This window comes from Takifugu flavidus, chromosome 6, assembly GCF_003711565.1.
Source record: "Takifugu flavidus isolate HTHZ2018 chromosome 6, ASM371156v2, whole genome shotgun sequence".
Classification (NCBI taxonomy): domain Eukaryota; kingdom Metazoa; phylum Chordata; class Actinopteri; order Tetraodontiformes; family Tetraodontidae; genus Takifugu; species Takifugu flavidus.
Window position 1 is genome coordinate 1,826,479 of NC_079525.1, and position 18,487 is coordinate 1,844,965.

Below are 18,487 nucleotides of genomic sequence, written 5' to 3' on the forward strand. Positions count from 1 at the left end.
TCATATTCACAGATGTAAAAATATTGGTTTAAACTAAAGTCAAACGTTAGTTTAATATTTGAAGGGGCCCATTGTATTGCTGGAGTCCAACCGTTAAATTTTGCAGAGCCGGGAGGACGGTTACTCGTCACTTGGCGCGCACGTTCCACAACAAACCAATCAGAAGCGAGGACCTTTTTGCGCTTTTATGTCGTCGTTTGTTTCAAACACATGGTTCTCCAATGGGGAGCAAAGATTACCGCGACGAAGATCGTGTGACCAATCACAAGCTCGGGGAAAAAACAGCGTCATCGTGCTCCAGTTTAAGAGGAGCGATTTCGCACAGTTGTCTTACTTTTCCTCAGAGTTAACAATGGCAAGAACTAAGCAGACCGCCCGTAAGTCCACCGGAGGTAAAGCTCCGAGAAAGCAGCTGGCCACCAAGGCCGCGCGTAAAAGCGCCCCGGCCACCGGCGGAGTGAAGAAGCCTCACCGTTACAGGCCCGGCACCGTCGCTCTGAGAGAGATCCGTCGTTACCAGAAATCCACCGAGCTGCTGATCCGCAAGCTGCCCTTCCAGCGCCTGGTGAGAGAGATCGCCCAGGACTTCAAGACCGACCTGCGCTTCCAGAGTTCGGCCGTCATGGCTCTGCAGGAGGCCAGCGAGGCTTATCTGGTGGGTCTGTTCGAAGACACCAACCTGTGCGCCATCCACGCCAAGAGGGTGACCATCATGCCTAAAGACATCCAGCTGGCCCGGCGTATCCGTGGAGAGAGAGCCTAAACTGTCTGCTCGCACACCAAAACACAACAAAGGCTCTTTTAAGAGCCACATCAGTTTAAAGCAAAGGGCTTCATCCTTTGTTTACATTCTGGCACTTCATTTTTCATTGACTAGTTACTCGTTTGAATTGTAATCATGAAAATATGGCTGAGTAACCTGGTTTTATGGAAGCTCATGTGCTTTTTGTTCGTGGGTCCCCTGGTTACAATGTTATACTTAAACTTTAGGGTTATGCCTTTCATTTAGTTGAACATTGCATTTGGCTTTTTTTGACACAAACTTAATATAAGCTTGTAAGTTTTACACAGGATACAGTTAAATGACGGTAGGAATAAATTTATATCAAGTATGATGTTTACACATTTAAGTTACAGGACAGCCAAGTGCCATGGTGTGGGTTTTTGTTATGTCGAGCGACCTGCTTCTTTGTTGCAGTGCAGATGGTCCTCGGGTAAATTTCTTGTACAGTTTTTCCATGAAGATTCCAAAAAATACTGATTTCCTGTTGATGTTTAAACCCATTTGTGACATCTTCTCCCACACCTCTCTGACACTCCAGCAATAAATGTGCTATTGATTCCTCCGCCTGGCAGTTGTCAAATGAGCACCTCCTGGTTTTTAACATAGCAACTCCATTGAACAACTGCCCGTACTGCTAATCACCCCACTGATATTAGCCGCATTGTATCCCTTTTATTTTCTGAGAGGTTTTTATTGAAGATGTTCTTGATACATTGAGCATAGTCTGAGGTATCCAGGTGCTTGTAGTAGAAGATGCCACCATACATGTAATTATTTTATTGTATATTATGAGACCAGTTTATATTTTGGTTCTCTAGAGGATCTAAAAATCACTGTATAGTAATTTATTATCTGGTACCCCTTGTCTTGAATTTTCTACCTTGGAAAATTTCTCTTTCTATGGAGTCTTTTGCATTTTGCCATAATCTGTCATTAAGAACAGGCTATTTTAATACATCAAGTGAAAATATTGCATTCTTTATATTTACTTCAGTGTCACAATTGCAGCTTTACACGCAGCAACTTCCCTTGTTCTGTGTTGTTTCTGGCTAAAATAGTCTAATTTGTATCCAGAAATGATTGAGAAGAAAGTAATGCAGTATTATGAGCACTCAAGTGAGTGAATGTACACTTAACAAGAGAATACTGGCTTGGATCAGTTTTCTACATGTCTGTTATTGGGGGTAGTTTTAGCATTAAAAGTGCATTTTTGTTTCTGGATACTGTGGTGCATCAATGATCAGAATATCTTGTTTATGACATATTGAATATTGTTTCACCCCCCCCATAGTTGATATTTTAGGTGTGACTGAACCTTAGCAAGTCCAGCAAAAAGGCCCAGTAAGTCAGTGTCTCCCTTGAAATGGGGACTTCAACATAAATGAATAGAGAAAGATCATGTTAAGTAAAGGGAGTGTTGTTCTCTCAAATGCTGTGGTGGCTCTGAAAAGAGCCTTTGAGGGAGTAGTCGAGATGTTCACTTCTTCTTGGGTGCTGCCTTCTTGGCTTTGGGCTTCACTGGCGTCTTCTTTGCCGGGGCCTTCTTTGTCGCGGGGGTCTTCTTCGCCACTTTTTTCGGGCTCTTCGCGCTCGCCTTCGGGCTTTTGGCCACCTTCTTAGCCGCCGCAGCCTTCTTCGGCGACTTCTTAGGAGCTGCTGCCGCCTTCTTGGCTGCGCTCACCTTGGGCTTCTTGGCAGCAGCAGCTTTAGGTGCGGCTGCCTTCTTCGCTTTAGGAGCCGCTTTCTTGGCTGCGGGCTTCTTGGCTGCGGGCTTCTTCTTGGCGGCCGGCTCCGCTGCCTTCTTGTTCATCTTGAAAGACCCAGACGCTCCGGTGCCCTTGGTCTGCACCAGGGTGCCCTTACTCACCAAACTTCTCACGGCCATCTTCAAGCGAGCCTTGTTCTTGTCCACGTCGTATCCGCCGGCTGCCAGATCCTTCTTCAGTGCCGCCAGAGACACGCCATTGCGCTCCTTGGACGCCGACACGGCTTTGACGATCAGCTCGTTCACGGTCGGGCCCGACCTCTTCACCTTGGAAACCTTCTTCTTTGCGGCTTTCGCCGGAGCGGCGGGCGCTGGGGCGGGTGCTACTTCTGCCATCTTCACTGTGGGTGTGTGTGTTTGAGTCAAACGACGAATCCGGCGCGCACAACTGCACTTAAACACACCATGAGAACCGTGAAGACTCAACCAGCTCGCTGCTTCCTCGCAGCCGCCCGAATCTCGTCCAACTTGTGCTTTCTCACCATCCTAAAAAGCTGAACAAATCAACGATAGCGAGCTGCGCAAGCCTTTCTGTGCAAGGAACCCATAGCGAACATTCACTTCTTCACACTCAACTCACACAGCCTTCTAATACTCTCCGTATTTAAGTTATTTCGCCTCCAAAGCTCAAGTATTCCCAGTCTTGACGAGCGACGCTTACTGACTCGTGCCTAGTAATTCGCTCGTAAAATATTTTTTAAAGCGTCAAGCTTCATTACAAACAGCTTTGAGGCTAGAATAAATGGTTCACTATGGATTTCAAGCAAACATATCAATCGTTTCTCTGTTATTTTGTGAGAAATGGATGTTGGTGTGGAAGCAGCAAACACATCTCTGATGTTTAGGCACAATGGCGGCAGCGCTGATATCAACCGTGTTAATCCTTAATTCTTAACATAATTCTCATTTATAATATACTGGTAAGGCTGCAAATTTTTCACTTGCCTGGTTCTGAGACTTAGGACAGTCTGGTAAGTAGAATTTACATAAACCCACCTGCAGTCCGAGCAGGCTGGACAGACTCTTACCTGGCTTTATGGGGTCAGTAAATGTCATTACTGTATGCACATCCGTCAGATCTTACAAAGTACTGTATGCGAATATTCGATTTACACTGCTACATTCGATGCTGTATAAAAGGCTTTCTGTCCCATGGTGAAACATCAAGAGTATTAGTTTGGCCGGGGAATTACTGAGACAGTTTGACGTAAGAAGCAGTTTATGTCCCCCTATGCCTGAGAGGCAGAAGCTGAATTAGAAACCTGTAATTAACTAACAATAATTTAGTTTGTAATAGTAAACATAGTTTGACAGCCGGATCTGCAGTGGCGTGCGTGCACAGGTATTTTCAGTGGGGAAAAAAAGAAGAAGCTTTGTGGTATAGGCCACCGCTGGCTGCCTAATAACATCACCGTGGTATTTAAAAAAAGAATAGAAATAAAAGCCCAACTAATACAGATACATGTTGAATGGAACTGTATATTCATTTATGGCAATAGGTTATTAAAATTACTTGACCCATCAAGAAGACTATGACACTGGCTAGGATTAGTCAGTTCAAATGTTGTTTTATTTCTCTGGACTATACACAGGGCGCCTGTTGTAGCTCCTTTCTTTTTATTTTCCTATCCTTTTAGGCATTATGCTGCAATAACTAAATGAAAGACACAACCAGCATGAATGAGACATTTTTTACATTTTCATTTAGCAAATAAATGAATGCAACTGTTAATTACCTATGGTAATGTACTAAATATTCAGCTAAAGTATATTTGTAGTTTCACATGCCCCAGACTGAATTTGTGTGGTGGTCATTACATTATACAGTATCTATTATTAATTTTGGCTAACATCTAGCTTTTTCAGTGGGTGGACAGTCAACTAATTTGGGCTCAGCCATTTGGTAGTGTATGAGACATACTTCTTCAAAACAAAGACAAATAAATGCAAGTTATACCTTGGCAACTAAGGCCTAGGGAGACAACAATACGCTCAATTAATTTACAGATTACCTGGTCAGTACAGCATTATGGAATGCTTCAACTGTGATGTATAGGCTGCCTTTTTTTTTTTTTAAATATCACAACTAGTTTCTTTACATTTAGAAAAATCCAATCAAGGGTAAATATGAAATTATGTGTGTATATATATATATATTGTGTGTGTGTGTAAAATATAAATCAGACTTTTACATATACATGTAGATGTCGAATGTAAATGATAAATATCTCACCGAGAGTAAACTAAAGTGCAGCCATGCCCACAACTGACTCTTGATCAATGGATAACATGGCTGACAACCCAGGCGCCCTGTTGATTTCTGCCACCTATCAAAAAGTGCTACTCTGTGGTTCTGCACATGGGCAGTACAGTACCCAATAACTTTCACAACCAGTTACTCAACATTCAGTAAGAATTATTATGTATGTAACCTTAGGTTGGCCTTACTCTTCAAAATGCAGATGGTGTAAGTAGATAATAAATTGCATATCGTGTTGCTAGGGCACTGTTGGACCATCAAATATCCTCCTCCTAAAATATTGAATTAAACATAGAAGAAATACACAAAAGAATATGTTTTATATGGTAACATTAGTACATAGAGATGTAGACACAACTAATGTAAAAGGAGTGGTAGCAAAATTAGACAAGGCAGCAGAGTTTGATCTATTTCACTTCAGTTTTCCCTCTGGTGTTGTCCAACAATCCAGACAGGAGTGGGCCGGGCTGTATGCTGTTTGAGGTTGAAGTTTTAGTGTAACACTTGTCTAGTTATTTAACATTTAGACATATTTAGATTTCGCTTTGTAATTCACAATCAACATTTATTCATAGTTACATTCATGCTTAAAATTTACATTTAACATGTTTACATAGATATACCTGTATACTATTCATATTTACATTTCAAATTTTCTTCAAGACTGTCACATTTTGTTAAAAGAGGAAACAAGTTGTCAAATTTACCAATTTTTTATGCACAAGAATTTACAAAAGATGGAACAAGCGCCTTTTAGAAAATTTAATGTGGCTCTTAAAAGAGCCTTTGTTGTGTTTTGGTGTGCGAGCAGACAGTTTAAGCTCTCTCTCCACGGATCCGCCGGGCCAGCTGGATGTCTTTAGGCATGATGGTCACCCTCTTGGCGTGGATGGCGCACAGGTTGGTGTCTTCGAACAGACCCACCAGATAAGCCTCGCTGGCCTCCTGCAGAGCCATGACAGCCGAGCTCTGGAAGCGCAGGTCGGTCTTGAAGTCCTGGGCGATCTCTCTCACCAGGCGCTGGAAGGGCAGCTTGCGGATCAGCAGCTCGGTGGATTTCTGGTAACGACGGATCTCTCTCAGAGCGACGGTGCCGGGCCTGTAACGGTGAGGCTTCTTCACTCCGCCGGTGGCCGGGGCGCTTTTACGCGCGGCCTTGGTGGCCAGCTGCTTTCTGGGAGCTTTACCTCCGGTGGACTTACGGGCGGTCTGCTTAGTTCTTGCCATTGCTCTGTACTGCTGAGACGCGGGACACGAGGAAATTGCAACTTTGGCCGCCGACGCTCTTCTTAAAGCGCTACAGCGGCTGGAAGAACGATGACGCCGCTTCAGACTGGGACTCGCGATTGGTTAGATGAGCCTCTGCAGCTCCAGCACCGCCCGGGGGGAGCGACCACTACCCGGGTGTCGGCTCCTTATTGGTGGCTACTGCTGTTCAAAAAGTCCGCCAAATTACTCTTTCCTGGTTGGTGGAACTACACTCGTCGGACACGCTGTAGGCATATAAGTCGGGTGTGTGGCGACACAAGCCTCATTCTAGATTTTTGAAGTCTTTTGAATACGCATTGAAGATGAGTGGACGTGGCAAAACCGGCGGCAAAGCCAGAGCAAAGGCGAAGACTCGCTCCTCTCGGGCTGGACTGCAGTTCCCAGTGGGCCGTGTGCACAGGCTGCTCCGCAAAGGCAACTATGGCGAGCGCGTCGGTGCCGGTGCTCCCGTCTATCTGGCCGCAGTGCTGGAGTATCTGACCGCTGAGATCCTGGAGTTGGCTGGCAACGCTGCCCGCGACAACAAGAAGACTCGTATCATCCCTCGTCACCTGCAGCTGGCTGTGCGTAACGACGAGGAGCTGAACAAACTGCTGGGAAAAGTCACCATCGCTCAGGGCGGCGTGTTGCCCAACATCCAGGCTGTTCTTCTGCCCAAGAAGACCGAGAAGGCGAAATAGATCCGTGTAGTTGATGACTGCTTTATTCTGACTCCAAAAGGGCTCTTTTCAGAGCCACACACAATCTAGTAAAGAGCAAATTCTCATCATAATGAATGGTGATCAACAAGTATATTAATTGACAACCTCAGTTTAAGGCTCATTAATTAAAACTTGATCATTGGGCAATTGAACTGAAAAAGTTAGAATGTAATGCTATAAATGGGAGGAATTACTGCCCAAAAAGCTGCTAGTAAAACATCAGAATCATGCATATAAATATGAGAACTTGCACCACCCTATAAGAGAAAGTATGGGTAATCACATCAACTTCTTTCAGGTTTTGTTTCTTCCTGTGTAAAGTAAATTAATCATGGTAAAATATGAATTATAGACTGAATCTTTGCTTTTTGGCACAACTAAGGAATCTCATGTCTCAATTATAAACTATGCACACAAAATCAGAATATACCATCACAAATTCTACAATAGGAGCATCTGAAAATCATGTGATACAATGTGAAGATGTCACTGTTTTGTATTTTTCTTGTGTACATAATTCTAATAGACAAGATGTGGTAAAAGTGCAGAATTTTATCTACTGGTGAAAAAGAGCTCATGATTGGAGAAGAGGAAAAAGAGGTTTTATACAAAAGTGAAGATGGAGGTTTGGGGACAAATGATTTGAGATTAAATAATGCATTTTGTAAAAATGTTGCATCAAGATGTGAGAGGTCATTTGGATAGACAAAGTAAATAGGACTGTTAAAATGATTAATGTCATATTATAAACCATTGCACAGTTATTTAATAACCTGGAAAATCTAACCATATAGTGGTGTGACATGTCCATCAAACAAATATACAACAAAATAAGTGATAATACTGGCACGTTCCCCTACAATCACTGCATCGGAAACATCTTCATTAAAAGAAAACAAGAGATACAATGTGGCTGATGGGTGATTAGCAGTCCGGGCAGTTAAATGTTAAACTGCTGTCACAACAAATAGATTTCCATTTGATAACTGCCAGGATGAAGAAACAACAGAACACCTATTCTTTGAGTGTTAGAGGTCCAGAAAGCTGTGGGAGAAGATAGGTTTTACAAATAGGTTTGATCATAATCAAAAAATCAGTATAATAAGGGATACAAAAAAACAGTTGCATTAATGTAATAAAGTTGTGGAAACGAGGTGTGTGGTGGTGATTCAGCAAATCTGCTAATATTAAAAGTCACTGTTTAAATAAAGAACTGAATTAAAATAGCAGGGGACACTGTGTGTATGAAGGGGAAAAAAATGTCGATGTGAAACCTCAATAAAGTTTAATTTTGATAAAAAAAAGAAAACGACCCCGTAAATGATCACGTGTGCGCAGTTCAACCAATCGCAGGGGGGAGATCACACGGTTGTATTTCCATAAAGCCCGTATAAAAAAGGGCCTTCTCGCTTCCTGCGTCACAGTTGTTTGTTCTTCGTGATCTACAACAAGATGCCTGATGCAGCAAAGTCCGCGCCCAAGAAGGGCTCCAAGAAAGCCGTGACCAAGACGGCCGCTAAGGGAGGCAAGAAGAAGAGGAAGACCAGGAAGGAGAGCTACGCCATCTACGTGTACAAGGTGCTGAAGCAGGTGCACCCCGACACCGGCATCTCGTCCAAGGCCATGAGCATCATGAACTCGTTCGTCAACGACATCTTCGAGCGCATCGCTTCCGAGGCCTCTCGCCTGGCCCACTACAACAAGAGGTCCACCATCACGTCCAGGGAGATCCAGACCGCCGTGAGGCTGCTGCTGCCCGGGGAGCTGGCCAAGCACGCCGTGTCTGAGGGCACCAAGGCCGTGACCAAGTACACCAGCTCCAAGTAGACATCTTGTCAAAAGTCTCAAACCAACGGCTCTTCTAAGAGCCACCACATCCTCTTCAGAGCATACATTTACATGGAATCTTCAAAACTTAAACTGAGCTGGAAAAAACGCACTGAACTGCTGAATTAACTGTCGACTGCCTCATGTGGTGTAAAACATTACTGCAACATCTGCTGAAAAGTGAAGGTGACTGTTTAAACCAGACTTGATTAGTGATTCTCAGCTACCACACAAGCTTTACAGACCTACAAAATGTGTAGAAGGGGAAAACCAAGGGGACCATTATTAGTATATGGCTGTATGTATATTTCTGGTTGTAAAATGACTTGGTGTTCTTGGGTAGTTCTAAAGATACATAATACAAATATACATAATACAACTTCTAAATCTAATAAAAATATAGGGGTTGGTTCACTCAGATATTTATCATTTACATTGGATATGTAAAAGTCTGATTTATATTAATATAGGGGTCTCTTTTTTTTCACAATACTAACAGCTTATTACTTTATACATTTTAAAAACTACAACTACCCATTTGACCTCATCTAAAGCATATTATTCAAACTTTGATGCCAAAATGCAGTTTGCAAGTCTATTTAATGAGGGTGAATCAGTGATGGCTCTCACTGCCTCCGATGGTCAGTCGGCACTTGACAGTCTGGCCACAGAAATTGCCTACACATTTTCTCTTATGTCCTGCTGCTTAAACCAGGAAACCAGGTGCAATGTGATGGTTTTGTTGTCAGGTAGTCATCCAACATTGGACCACAACTACAGTCTGGGTGATATCAAAGGAAAGTTGAATTGGACCCTGAAGGGTTACGTCAGCATACACTTATCAATACAGGAGTACAAACAGTGAGAGATGACATCTCATAATGCTTTTAAGGAATCCAGCAGTGATGAGGACAAATTAATGGTAAAATCTATTTGTCCTGCTCCATCGCTGTTTTGGGAAAATAAACCTTTTGGACTTGACTCTTCTAAACTCCTGTGCTCATTTCGGACAAAGTACCGGTACATGTTTCTTATCACAGCGACGGGGAAAGTTCTGTCACAAGCTGATGAAAAAAGCTTCTAGTCTTCAAAGTGAGGGCAAGTACAATTATTTAAAATGGTTTGAACCTTTGTGGTTCAGGTTTTGAATAAAAGAAATTGTCCAGACTAAGAACTGTTTCAATGTAAGCTAACATAGCCTTTAAAACCAAAGAAGACAACACTTGGGCCTATGCCATATCACAATATTATCATAATCATCTTCATCTACTTTTAGATGTCCATTTCAATATTATAATGTCCAGCCCAACTTATAATAGTCAATGAAAATGCTAGTGCTTTAAAAATGAAAACGACTCTTGCTTATGGGCACACACTGTATGAGACATTGTTCATTTTATTCAGTTGTATCTTAATGTCATCCAGGTTATTAATGTCTTATGTTTTACCTGTTTTTGTTTGGAGAGCCAAGAATATATTCATTAAGTCTCTGTTTAACATTTTGTGTTTGATTTAACAATCTACACTGGAACTTTTTTAAAAAGACATTTGTTCCTTTTGTCCACATTGCAGAAACATCGTCAACATCTTTAGTTATCAGCCTCAGTTCTTGCACTCATTTTAGTTTGTCTATTTTCTTGACTTGATCCCTCTTAAATTACAGTTTGAGGTGGATATCAAAGTCATTTTTACAGTGTAATTTTATTATTTGCATTGGGACTTTTTTTTTACACAAATGACATTGTACATTTTGCAAGGGATTGTAACTGCCCTTTTCCGAATCGAACGTGCATGTGACCTTATCGCAACCGGTGTTTTATCATCTTCACTGAAGTGGGTCTCGCTGCTGGGCAGCTGTGTCTTCAGTGATGATGGTTCCTGGCCGAATCGTAGTTCTTGTCTCCTCTGACACTCTCTGCCTCCAGGGCTGCCTCCCTTACTGTCTCCAAGGCATCATATTAAGAAAGATGGAATAACTAAGCCAGGCTGATGTTGGCGGCCTCCTGCTGGATCTCCATTCGGTTGTCATCTCCCGAGGGCCGTGCGGTCCGCTCTCTGAGTTCCATGAGTTTGTGCTGGGACCTCCATTCAGATTCACAGGTTTATGGACCTGGTTCTCAGGGTGTTTACAGGAAGTTGCCTCTTCCTCAGCCTCTCCCTCTGCCAGCCCTCGATAATAAGCCTCTGTCTGTTGTGGTCCTCTTCTTTTGGCCTCAGGTCCTCGGCCTTATTGTTGTAGAGAGTGAAAATAAATATGGCCTCATTTTCCAAAAGGTTACACTCTCAGCAGAGTTATTGCAGTCTTTCACCTGGTGTTTTGTGCTGAAACAGATAAAGCATCTTGATACCCGGGCAGAGCAGAAAATCCTGCCATGGCTCCCTTGTCTGTATACCACTCATTCACAGACTACATGCACAGATGTAAACTCACTCTGCAACTCATGTATTCTGCTGAAATGAGTATAACTACGTCACAAGTGTCTGAGGACGTAGGGGAAAACACCACAGTCTGTTCCTTCCGCCTCTTCGCGCCGCATCTGTATGGCTCGTTTACGCCATCTATCGTGTTGACCTAAGAAATGTAGTACACATGGCCACATTTGAATCGATCTTTGTACACATCCGAGTAGTAGTAATTAGAACAAATACTGAACATGTAACCACTGGCTATTGGAAAAGTTTCACCAAATGAGTATATTGGTTAAAATACAAAAAAAAAAAAAAGCACTGGAAAGATTGTTTTGCAGTCTGCTTGACATTTATTGTGAACTTGATCAAGGAAAAATTATAATACTTATATTATACTTTCACACACAGTGCAGCAAGCTAGAGCTTCAGACTCAGTTATAACTTATAAATTTGACCTTTTTCCCAGGTCAGGTGACTTCGGCAAATTGGAGCTTTAAGCTTTAGCTCTGCCAAATAAACTAGCTGCAGCTCACTTCCTGGCAGAAACTTTAGTCACTTTAACAGTTTATAAACCAGAATCTATGACCAGCCTAAAGTGAGTTCTCTGATATCCATTTGGGCCTCCTGTCTGACCCAGAGACCTTTACAACATCACTTCATACATTTAAATTATTTAATGCACCACTCTCTCACTCCCAACACTGTAATTAAACAACTATACAGTGGACAGCAATCCGAGTACAGCTGCTTCTTACAAACTTTGTTCACACTTCCCAAATTGCATATTATTCAATTAATAATGCAATAATCAGCAATTGCAGTCTTTCATGAGTTGACATGTCAATTGCATTATAAATATATTGATACTCACTATGTGTTAAGTCCATATCAGTCTTTACATGCCTAAATGAGTGCGTTCAAATAGGTGTATAGCATTTATACATTTTAGCAGTAGTGCGTTAAAATAGGCCAACTTGCATCAAGTCAAAATTTAAATTGTATACGTGGGCATATATTTTTTTCAATATAAAACTATGCTTTTAGATTGTAGTGAGTGGCTCTTAAAAGAGCCGTTTTGGGTATTTTGAGAAAGAAGCATTTACTTGGCTTTCTCAGTCTTCTTGGGCAGGAGAACAGCCTGGATGTTGGGCAACACGCCGCCCTGAGCGATGGTGACTTTTCCCAGCAGTTTGTTCAGCTCCTCGTCGTTACGCACAGCCAGCTGCAGGTGACGAGGGATGATACGAGTCTTCTTGTTGTCGCGGGCAGCGTTGCCAGCCAACTCCAGGATCTCAGCAGTCAGATACTCCAGCACTGCGGCCAGATAGACGGGAGCACCAGCACCGACGCGCTCGCCATAGTTGCCTTTGCGGAGCAGCCTGTGCACACGGCCCACTGGGAACTGCAGTCCAGCCCGAGAGGAGCGAGTCTTTGCCTTTGCTCTGGCTTTGCCGCCGGTTTTGCCACGTCCACTCATCTTCAATGCGTATTCAAAAGACTTCAAAAATCTAGAATGAGGCTTGTGTCGCCACACACCCGACTTATATGCCTACAGCGTGTCCGACGAGTGTAGTTCCACCAACCAGGAAAGAGTAATTTGGCGGACTTTTTGAACAGCAGGAGCCACCAATAAGGAGCCGACACCCGGGTAGTGGTCGCTCCCCCGGGCGGTGCTGGAGCTGCAGAGGCTCATCTAACCAATCGCGAGTCCCAGTCTGAAGCAGCGTCATCGCTCTTCCAGCCGCTGTAGCGCTTTAAGAAGAGCGTCGGCGGCCAAAGTTGCAATTTCCTCGTGTCCCGCGTCTCAGCAGTACAGAGCAATGGCAAGAACTAAGCAGACCGCCCGTAAGTCCACCGGAGGTAAAGCTCCCAGAAAGCAGCTGGCCACCAAGGCCGCGCGTAAAAGCGCCCCGGCCACCGGCGGAGTGAAGAAGCCTCACCGTTACAGGCCCGGCACCGTCGCTCTGAGAGAGATCCGTCGTTACCAGAAATCTACCGAGCTGCTGATCCGCAAGCTGCCCTTCCAGCGCCTGGTGAGGGAGATCGCCCAGGACTTCAAGACCGACCTGCGCTTCCAGAGCTCGGCCGTCATGGCTCTGCAGGAGGCCAGCGAGGCTTATCTGGTGGGTCTGTTCGAAGACACCAACCTGTGCGCCATCCACGCCAAGAGGGTGACCATCATGCCTAAAGACATCCAGCTGGCCCGGCGTATCCGTGGAGAGAGAGCTTAAACTGTCTGCTCGCACACCAAAAAATAACAAAGGCTCTTTTAAGAGCCACATCAAATATTCTAATAGGAGCTTGGTTCCATACTATCCAGAAAACTACAAAAGGGGCTTGCTATAATAAAAAATACACTGTATACAGATTGTATTACTCACCTTGTTATCTTATATAGAATAAGTTCCACATTGGAAACAAATATCTAAATCTCTGAAAGCCTTACAAATGTCTGTCCCTGCTCTCATATGTAAAGTGTATGTATATGCTGTCCAATTTCTTTTTGCACATCATTGAGACAATTAATGGACTAATTGATGTGCTGGTTGCAGTTTGTAAACCTGCTGAGAAAATCTAAATAAAGGAGTTTAAACTGATTTTCTTCCTTCTCTGCTCAAATGCATTAGATCCATTCAACTAAACTATTTTGATATGTTAAATCAAAAGTGATATTGTGAGTAAGATTGTTTGGAAACTTATGTGGCTCCTGAAGAGGAGCTTCATCTGCCTCCTGCAGAGCCTTGTCAGCCTGGTGCTAAGCAGACAGCTTATAAATTTTAGTCATTTTAATGAAGATTCCTTTTGGTTTTCTACCCCCAAAGAATATGTAGCATATGATCTCAAAGCCACAACCATTCCTTCCATTTAAAGTGAACATGAGCGTTACCAATGTTTGTAGTGTGTGGAAAACATTCAAGTCTCTACAGCACCTATGAGGAGGGAGGGCAGTGGGGGCCCTCTGTTGAAGGAGGGCAGGCAGCAAAAAGCAAGGATGCACCCAATTCACATTGCCAGAAGAGAAGCAGGGCTGGCAGATTAGTCTGGGAATCAGTCCTCCAGGCTGACTTTGAGTGAACTGACTGATTTCCTCAGACAGTGCAGTTGAACTTCATTCAAAACCCACAGCAAGTCTGATACTTAAGTTAGAAGCTTTGAGGGCTGTTGTCCCAATGGGGCAGTATCAACACAAGAGCTAAAAAAAATAAAATAAAGTAGTTTATACTACATGAGGCAGTTGACTGTAAATTCAGCAGCTTAGTGCGTTTCCCAGCTCAGTTTTGAAGATTACGTGTAAATGTATGCTCTGAAGAGGATGTGGTGGCTCTTAGAAGAGCCGTTGGTTTGAGACTTTTGACAAGATGTCTACTTGGAGCTGGTGTACTTGGTCACGGCCTTGGTGCCCTCAGACACGGCGTGCTTGGCCAGCTCCCCGGGCAGCAGCAGCCTCACGGCGGTCTGGATCTCCCTGGACGTGATGGTGGACCTCTTGTTGTAGTGGGCCAGACGAGAGGCCTCGGAAGCGATGCGCTCGAAGATGTCGTTGACGAACGAGTTCATGATGCTCATGGCCTTGGACGAGATGCCGGTGTCGGGGTGCACCTGCTTCAGCACCTTGTACACGTAGATGGCGTAGCTCTCCTTCCTGGTCTTCCTCTTCTTCTTGCCTCCCTTGGCGGCCGTCTTGGTCACGGCTTTCTTGGAGCCCTTCTTGGGCGCGGACGCTTTCGTTTGTTCAGGCATTTTCCTCCCGTTGCTCTAGAGCTCTGTAGCAACACTGCCAGAGGTGGTCTCCTTTTATACAGGCTTCATGGAAATAGGACTGTGTGGTCTCGCTCTTCTGATTGGTCGGCAGCTCACTCCCCGCACAATAGGAATGCGTGAAGTTGTCGATTGGCGCAGCCGCAGTAGTTGCGTCTTATCATTTTATTGCGGGTTGCCAGTTTACATTTGAGATATCGCCTACAATTTTTATTTAAATAGGCGAAAATTGCCTTATTATAGAAGGAGCCCGCTCGGAGGCAGAGTGAGGCTTAAGGGGTGGAGGAACAAATATAAGACGCACAAGCTACATGTCAATTGTAAGCGAACTGCTCATCATACCCTTGGGTCGTTGAGACAAGTACAAGCAGAGAACGGGTGTGTTGGCCGTTATAAACAGTCACAAGTGAAACAATTCTATATAGCTTTAATGGTTTTACCCGTTATAGCCCCTCGGGTTTATAATGTTGGAAAGCAAGTCATATTTCTGGAGTAAAATCATGTTACACAACTCAGGGAGATTTTAAAATTGTAGAAACCTTATTATTGTATTTCAAGGACATGGATGTAACTCCTTGGGATATGTGGGTGGCCCTTAAAAGGACCTTGGTATTGTTGAGTCAGAACAAATGGCGTTTATCCTCCGAAGCCGTAGAGAGTGCGTCCCTGTCTCTTCAGGGCGTACACCACATCCATGGCGGTCACAGTCTTCCTCTTGGCGTGCTCGGTGTAGGTGACGGCATCACGGATCACGTTCTCCAGGAACACCTTGAGGACTCCGCGGGTCTCCTCGTAGATCAGACCCGAGATACGCTTCACGCCACCGCGGCGAGCCAGACGGCGGATAGCGGGCTTGGTGATTCCCTGGATGTTATCACGGAGAACCTTACGGTGCCGCTTGGCGCCTCCTTTCCCCAGGCCTTTGCCTCCTTTGCCTCTGCCACTCATGTTGGAAGGTTAATGTCGTCAACCCAAAGTAACGGCGAACTCGCGCTGTCGGGAAATTAGAAGCATGTCTGAGGACGTAAAAGAAGACAGATATGGGCGGCCGCTGGGGGGGAAGGGCTCGAACAAGAGGTAGTGGGGGGGCTAAAAATTAGAATAAAGCGATATGAAAGACACTTAGAGTTTTACGCTAGGACAAGATTTGATAACAACGCAAAAAACAAGAATTCAGCGAATTTAGCATAGTCATACATTCTCCCTTTAGAATATAAAATAAATTGTTAATAAACTCTCACCCTCTGACTGTAGAAGCACTATTGCAACCTGGCAACTCGAAAGAAAATGTTATTGGAAATTAAATGTTGATTGCTTAAAGAATACCAAGATTGCAATCGAACTTAAAAAAGAAATTAAAATGACAAAAAAGTTCACATTTTCTAACAGAGTCTTGGGAGACCATTAGAGAAAGAATAAAACTTTCAATATCCAAAGTCCAAGACAGCAATGGAAAGTTTAACATGGTAGGACTGATAAATATGCATAGAAAAAGAAGAAAGAAACCTAAAAATAAATATACTGATGTCATCCAGAGGGAGAATGGTCAGATGATTAAAGAAGAAAACAAAAAATGAAAACTGTTAAAGTGCTGTCTGAAAAAAATATATATCTTGACCTAATTAAGGACGAGCTGGAATTCTGGAGCAAAGTAACATACAAGAAGTAAACCTAAATCAGGGGGAGGGAAATTTAAACAAGCAATATTGGAAATGAATAAAGGCGAGCTCCTGGGCTGAACTGCCCATGCTAGTTTATATAAAATGTATAGAAGAAATAACAGACATGTTGACTTCAGTATATAACTGAGGCATCATAAATGGGAGGCATCATAAATGGGAGGCATCATAAATGGGAGAACTCCACAACTCTAACATCAGAGCATAATTACAATATATAAAAAACATAGATAATTATAGACAATATGAATGTTAATTGAAAAGTATTTGCTAAAATATTGATGAACAGACTTCTTCACTGTTAATTTTTTTGGAATGGCATATTTTTTCACATGCCCATGCCCACGTATACTTTTATTACCCTATCAAGCCTGGAGGCAGTCAGCGTGTTCTCTCCCAGGCAACAGAGGAATATATATGCATTGAATTTTAGTTACTTGTACAGATTATCCACCGTATAATACATACAAAACACAAACGATCTAATTGTTTCAAAAATATGTTCAGTTTATTTCGCTTTAAAATAATGTAACACTCCCTCACGTCAGTGCTGCCGCCATCATGCCTCAACCACCTCAGATGTGTTTGCTGCTTCGAGATTAGCATCTGCTTCTTTCAAACGAAAGTCATAATAACTATATTTTTATTTGAGGTACACACAGAAACATTTGCGGCCCTCGAAATGACGCTTGGGATTACATTTCATGCTTTAATTAGTATTTTACGAGCGAATTACTAGGCACGAGTCAGTAAGCGTCGCTCGTCAAGACTGGGAATACTTGAGCTTTGGAGGCGAAATAACTTAAATACGGAGAGTATTAGAAGGCTGTGTGAGTTGAGTGTGAAGAAGTGAATGTTCGCTATGGGTTCCTTGCACAGAAAGGCTTGCGCAGCTCGCTATCGTTGATTTGTTCAGCTTTTTAGGATGGTGAGAAAGCACAAGTTGGACGAGATTCGGGCGGCTGCGAGGAAGCAGCGAGCTGGTTGAGTCTTCACGGTTCTCATGGTGTGTTTAAGTGCAGTTGTGCGCGCCGGATTCGTCGTTTGACTCAAACACACACACACACACAGTGAAGATGGCAGAAGTAGCACCAGCCCCAGCGCCCGCCGCTCCGGCGAAAGCCGCAAAGAAGAAGGTTTCCAAGGTGAAGAGGTCGGGCCCGACCGTGAACGAGCTGATCGTCAAAGCCGTGTCGGCGTCCAAGGAGCGCAATGGCGTGTCTCTGGCGGCACTGAAGAAGGATCTGGCAGCCGGCGGATACGACGTGGACAAGAACAAGGCTCGCTTGAAGATGGCCGTGAGAAGTTTGGTGAGTAAGGGCACCCTGGTGCAGACCAAGGGCACCGGAGCGTCTGGGTCTTTCAAGATGAACAAGAAGGCAGCGGAGCCGGCCGCCAAGAAGAAGCCCGCAGCCAAGAAGCCCGCAGCCAAGAAAGCGGCTCCTAAAGCGAAGAAGGCAGCCGCACCTAAAGCTGCTGCTGCCAAGAAGCCCAAGGTGAGCGCAGCCAAGAAGGCGGCAGCAGCTCCAAAGAAGTCGCCGAAGAAGGCTGCGGCGGCTAAGAAGGTGGCCAAAAGCCCGAAGGCGAGCGCGAAGAGCCCGAAAAAAGTGGCGAAGAAGACCCCCGCGACAAAGAAGGCCCCGGCAAAGAAGACGCCAGTGAAGCCCAAAGCCAAGAAGGCAGCACCCAAGAAGAAGTGAACATCTCGACTACTCCCTCAAAGGCTCTTTTCAGAGCCACCACAGCATTTGAGAGAACAACACTCCCTTTACTTAACATGATCTTTCTCTATTCATTTATGTTGAAGTCCCCATTTCAAGGGAGACACTGACTTACTGGGCCTTTTTGCTGGACTTGCTAAGGTCTGAGACTTTCCAGTCACACCTAAAATATCAACTATGGGGGGGGGGGGGAAACAATGATTTAAAAAATAAAAAAAAGACATGCAGAAAACCATGATCCAAGCCAGTATTCTCGTATAAGTGAGCATTCAGTCTCCTCAGAGCTCATGTAATACTGCATTGCTTTCAATGA

At 44.0% G+C, this 18,487-nt stretch overlaps 10 protein-coding genes across 10 annotated transcripts; 5 read left to right on the plus strand and 5 right to left on the minus strand.

The window, feature by feature from the left end:
* Positions 1-158: 158 nt before the first annotated feature.
* LOC130527942 (histone H3-like) lies at positions 159-1,355 on the plus strand. Its single transcript, XM_057036791.1, has one exon. It carries the CDS (start codon positions 188-190, stop codon positions 761-763), a length of 576 nt encoding a protein of 191 aa, XP_056892771.1. The 5' UTR covers positions 159-187; the 3' UTR covers positions 764-1,355.
* Positions 1,356-1,496: 141 nt separating this feature from the next.
* LOC130527941 (histone H1-like) lies at positions 1,497-2,905 on the minus strand. The gene has a single exon (XM_057036790.1). It carries the CDS (start codon positions 2,883-2,885, stop codon positions 2,262-2,264), a length of 624 nt encoding a protein of 207 aa, XP_056892770.1. The 5' UTR covers positions 2,886-2,905; the 3' UTR covers positions 1,497-2,261.
* A 2,440-nt stretch (positions 2,906-5,345) lies between these two features.
* LOC130527943 (histone H3) lies at positions 5,346-6,036 on the minus strand. Its single transcript, XM_057036792.1, has one exon. The coding sequence runs from the start codon at positions 6,034-6,036 to the stop codon at positions 5,626-5,628; it is 411 nt and encodes a 136-aa protein (XP_056892772.1). The 3' UTR covers positions 5,346-5,625.
* A 344-nt stretch (positions 6,037-6,380) lies between these two features.
* Positions 6,381-6,850, plus strand: LOC130527949 (histone H2A-like). The gene has a single exon (XM_057036798.1). The coding sequence runs from the start codon at positions 6,381-6,383 to the stop codon at positions 6,756-6,758; it is 378 nt and encodes a 125-aa protein (XP_056892778.1). The 3' UTR covers positions 6,759-6,850.
* A 1,339-nt stretch (positions 6,851-8,189) lies between these two features.
* On the plus strand, positions 8,190-8,651 carry LOC130527952 (histone H2B 1/2-like). Its single transcript, XM_057036801.1, has one exon. It carries the CDS (start codon positions 8,232-8,234, stop codon positions 8,604-8,606), a length of 375 nt encoding a protein of 124 aa, XP_056892781.1. The 5' UTR covers positions 8,190-8,231; the 3' UTR covers positions 8,607-8,651.
* Positions 8,652-10,288: 1,637 nt separating this feature from the next.
* Positions 10,289-12,652, minus strand: LOC130527946 (histone H2A-like). Its single transcript, XM_057036794.1, has 2 exons — positions 12,119-12,652; positions 10,289-11,178 (listed from the first exon to the last, which is right to left on the minus strand). Exons 1-2 carry the CDS (start codon positions 12,490-12,492, stop codon positions 11,166-11,168), a joined length of 387 nt encoding a protein of 128 aa, XP_056892774.1. The 5' UTR covers positions 12,493-12,652; the 3' UTR covers positions 10,289-11,165.
* Positions 12,653-12,683: 31 nt separating this feature from the next.
* On the plus strand, positions 12,684-13,612 carry LOC130527945 (histone H3). The gene has a single exon (XM_057036793.1). The coding sequence runs from the start codon at positions 12,836-12,838 to the stop codon at positions 13,244-13,246; it is 411 nt and encodes a 136-aa protein (XP_056892773.1). The 5' UTR covers positions 12,684-12,835; the 3' UTR covers positions 13,247-13,612.
* Positions 13,613-14,333: 721 nt separating this feature from the next.
* Positions 14,334-14,774, minus strand: LOC130527947 (histone H2B 1/2-like). Its single transcript, XM_057036795.1, has one exon. It carries the CDS (start codon positions 14,754-14,756, stop codon positions 14,379-14,381), a length of 378 nt encoding a protein of 125 aa, XP_056892775.1. The 5' UTR covers positions 14,757-14,774; the 3' UTR covers positions 14,334-14,378.
* Positions 14,775-15,361: 587 nt separating this feature from the next.
* On the minus strand, positions 15,362-15,744 carry LOC130527953 (histone H4). The gene has a single exon (XM_057036802.1). The coding sequence runs from the start codon at positions 15,720-15,722 to the stop codon at positions 15,411-15,413; it is 312 nt and encodes a 103-aa protein (XP_056892782.1). The 5' UTR covers positions 15,723-15,744; the 3' UTR covers positions 15,362-15,410.
* A 1,418-nt stretch (positions 15,745-17,162) lies between these two features.
* Positions 17,163-18,364, plus strand: LOC130527940 (histone H1-like). The gene has a single exon (XM_057036789.1). It carries the CDS (start codon positions 17,530-17,532, stop codon positions 18,151-18,153), a length of 624 nt encoding a protein of 207 aa, XP_056892769.1. The 5' UTR covers positions 17,163-17,529; the 3' UTR covers positions 18,154-18,364.
* Positions 18,365-18,487: the final 123 nt, after the last annotated feature.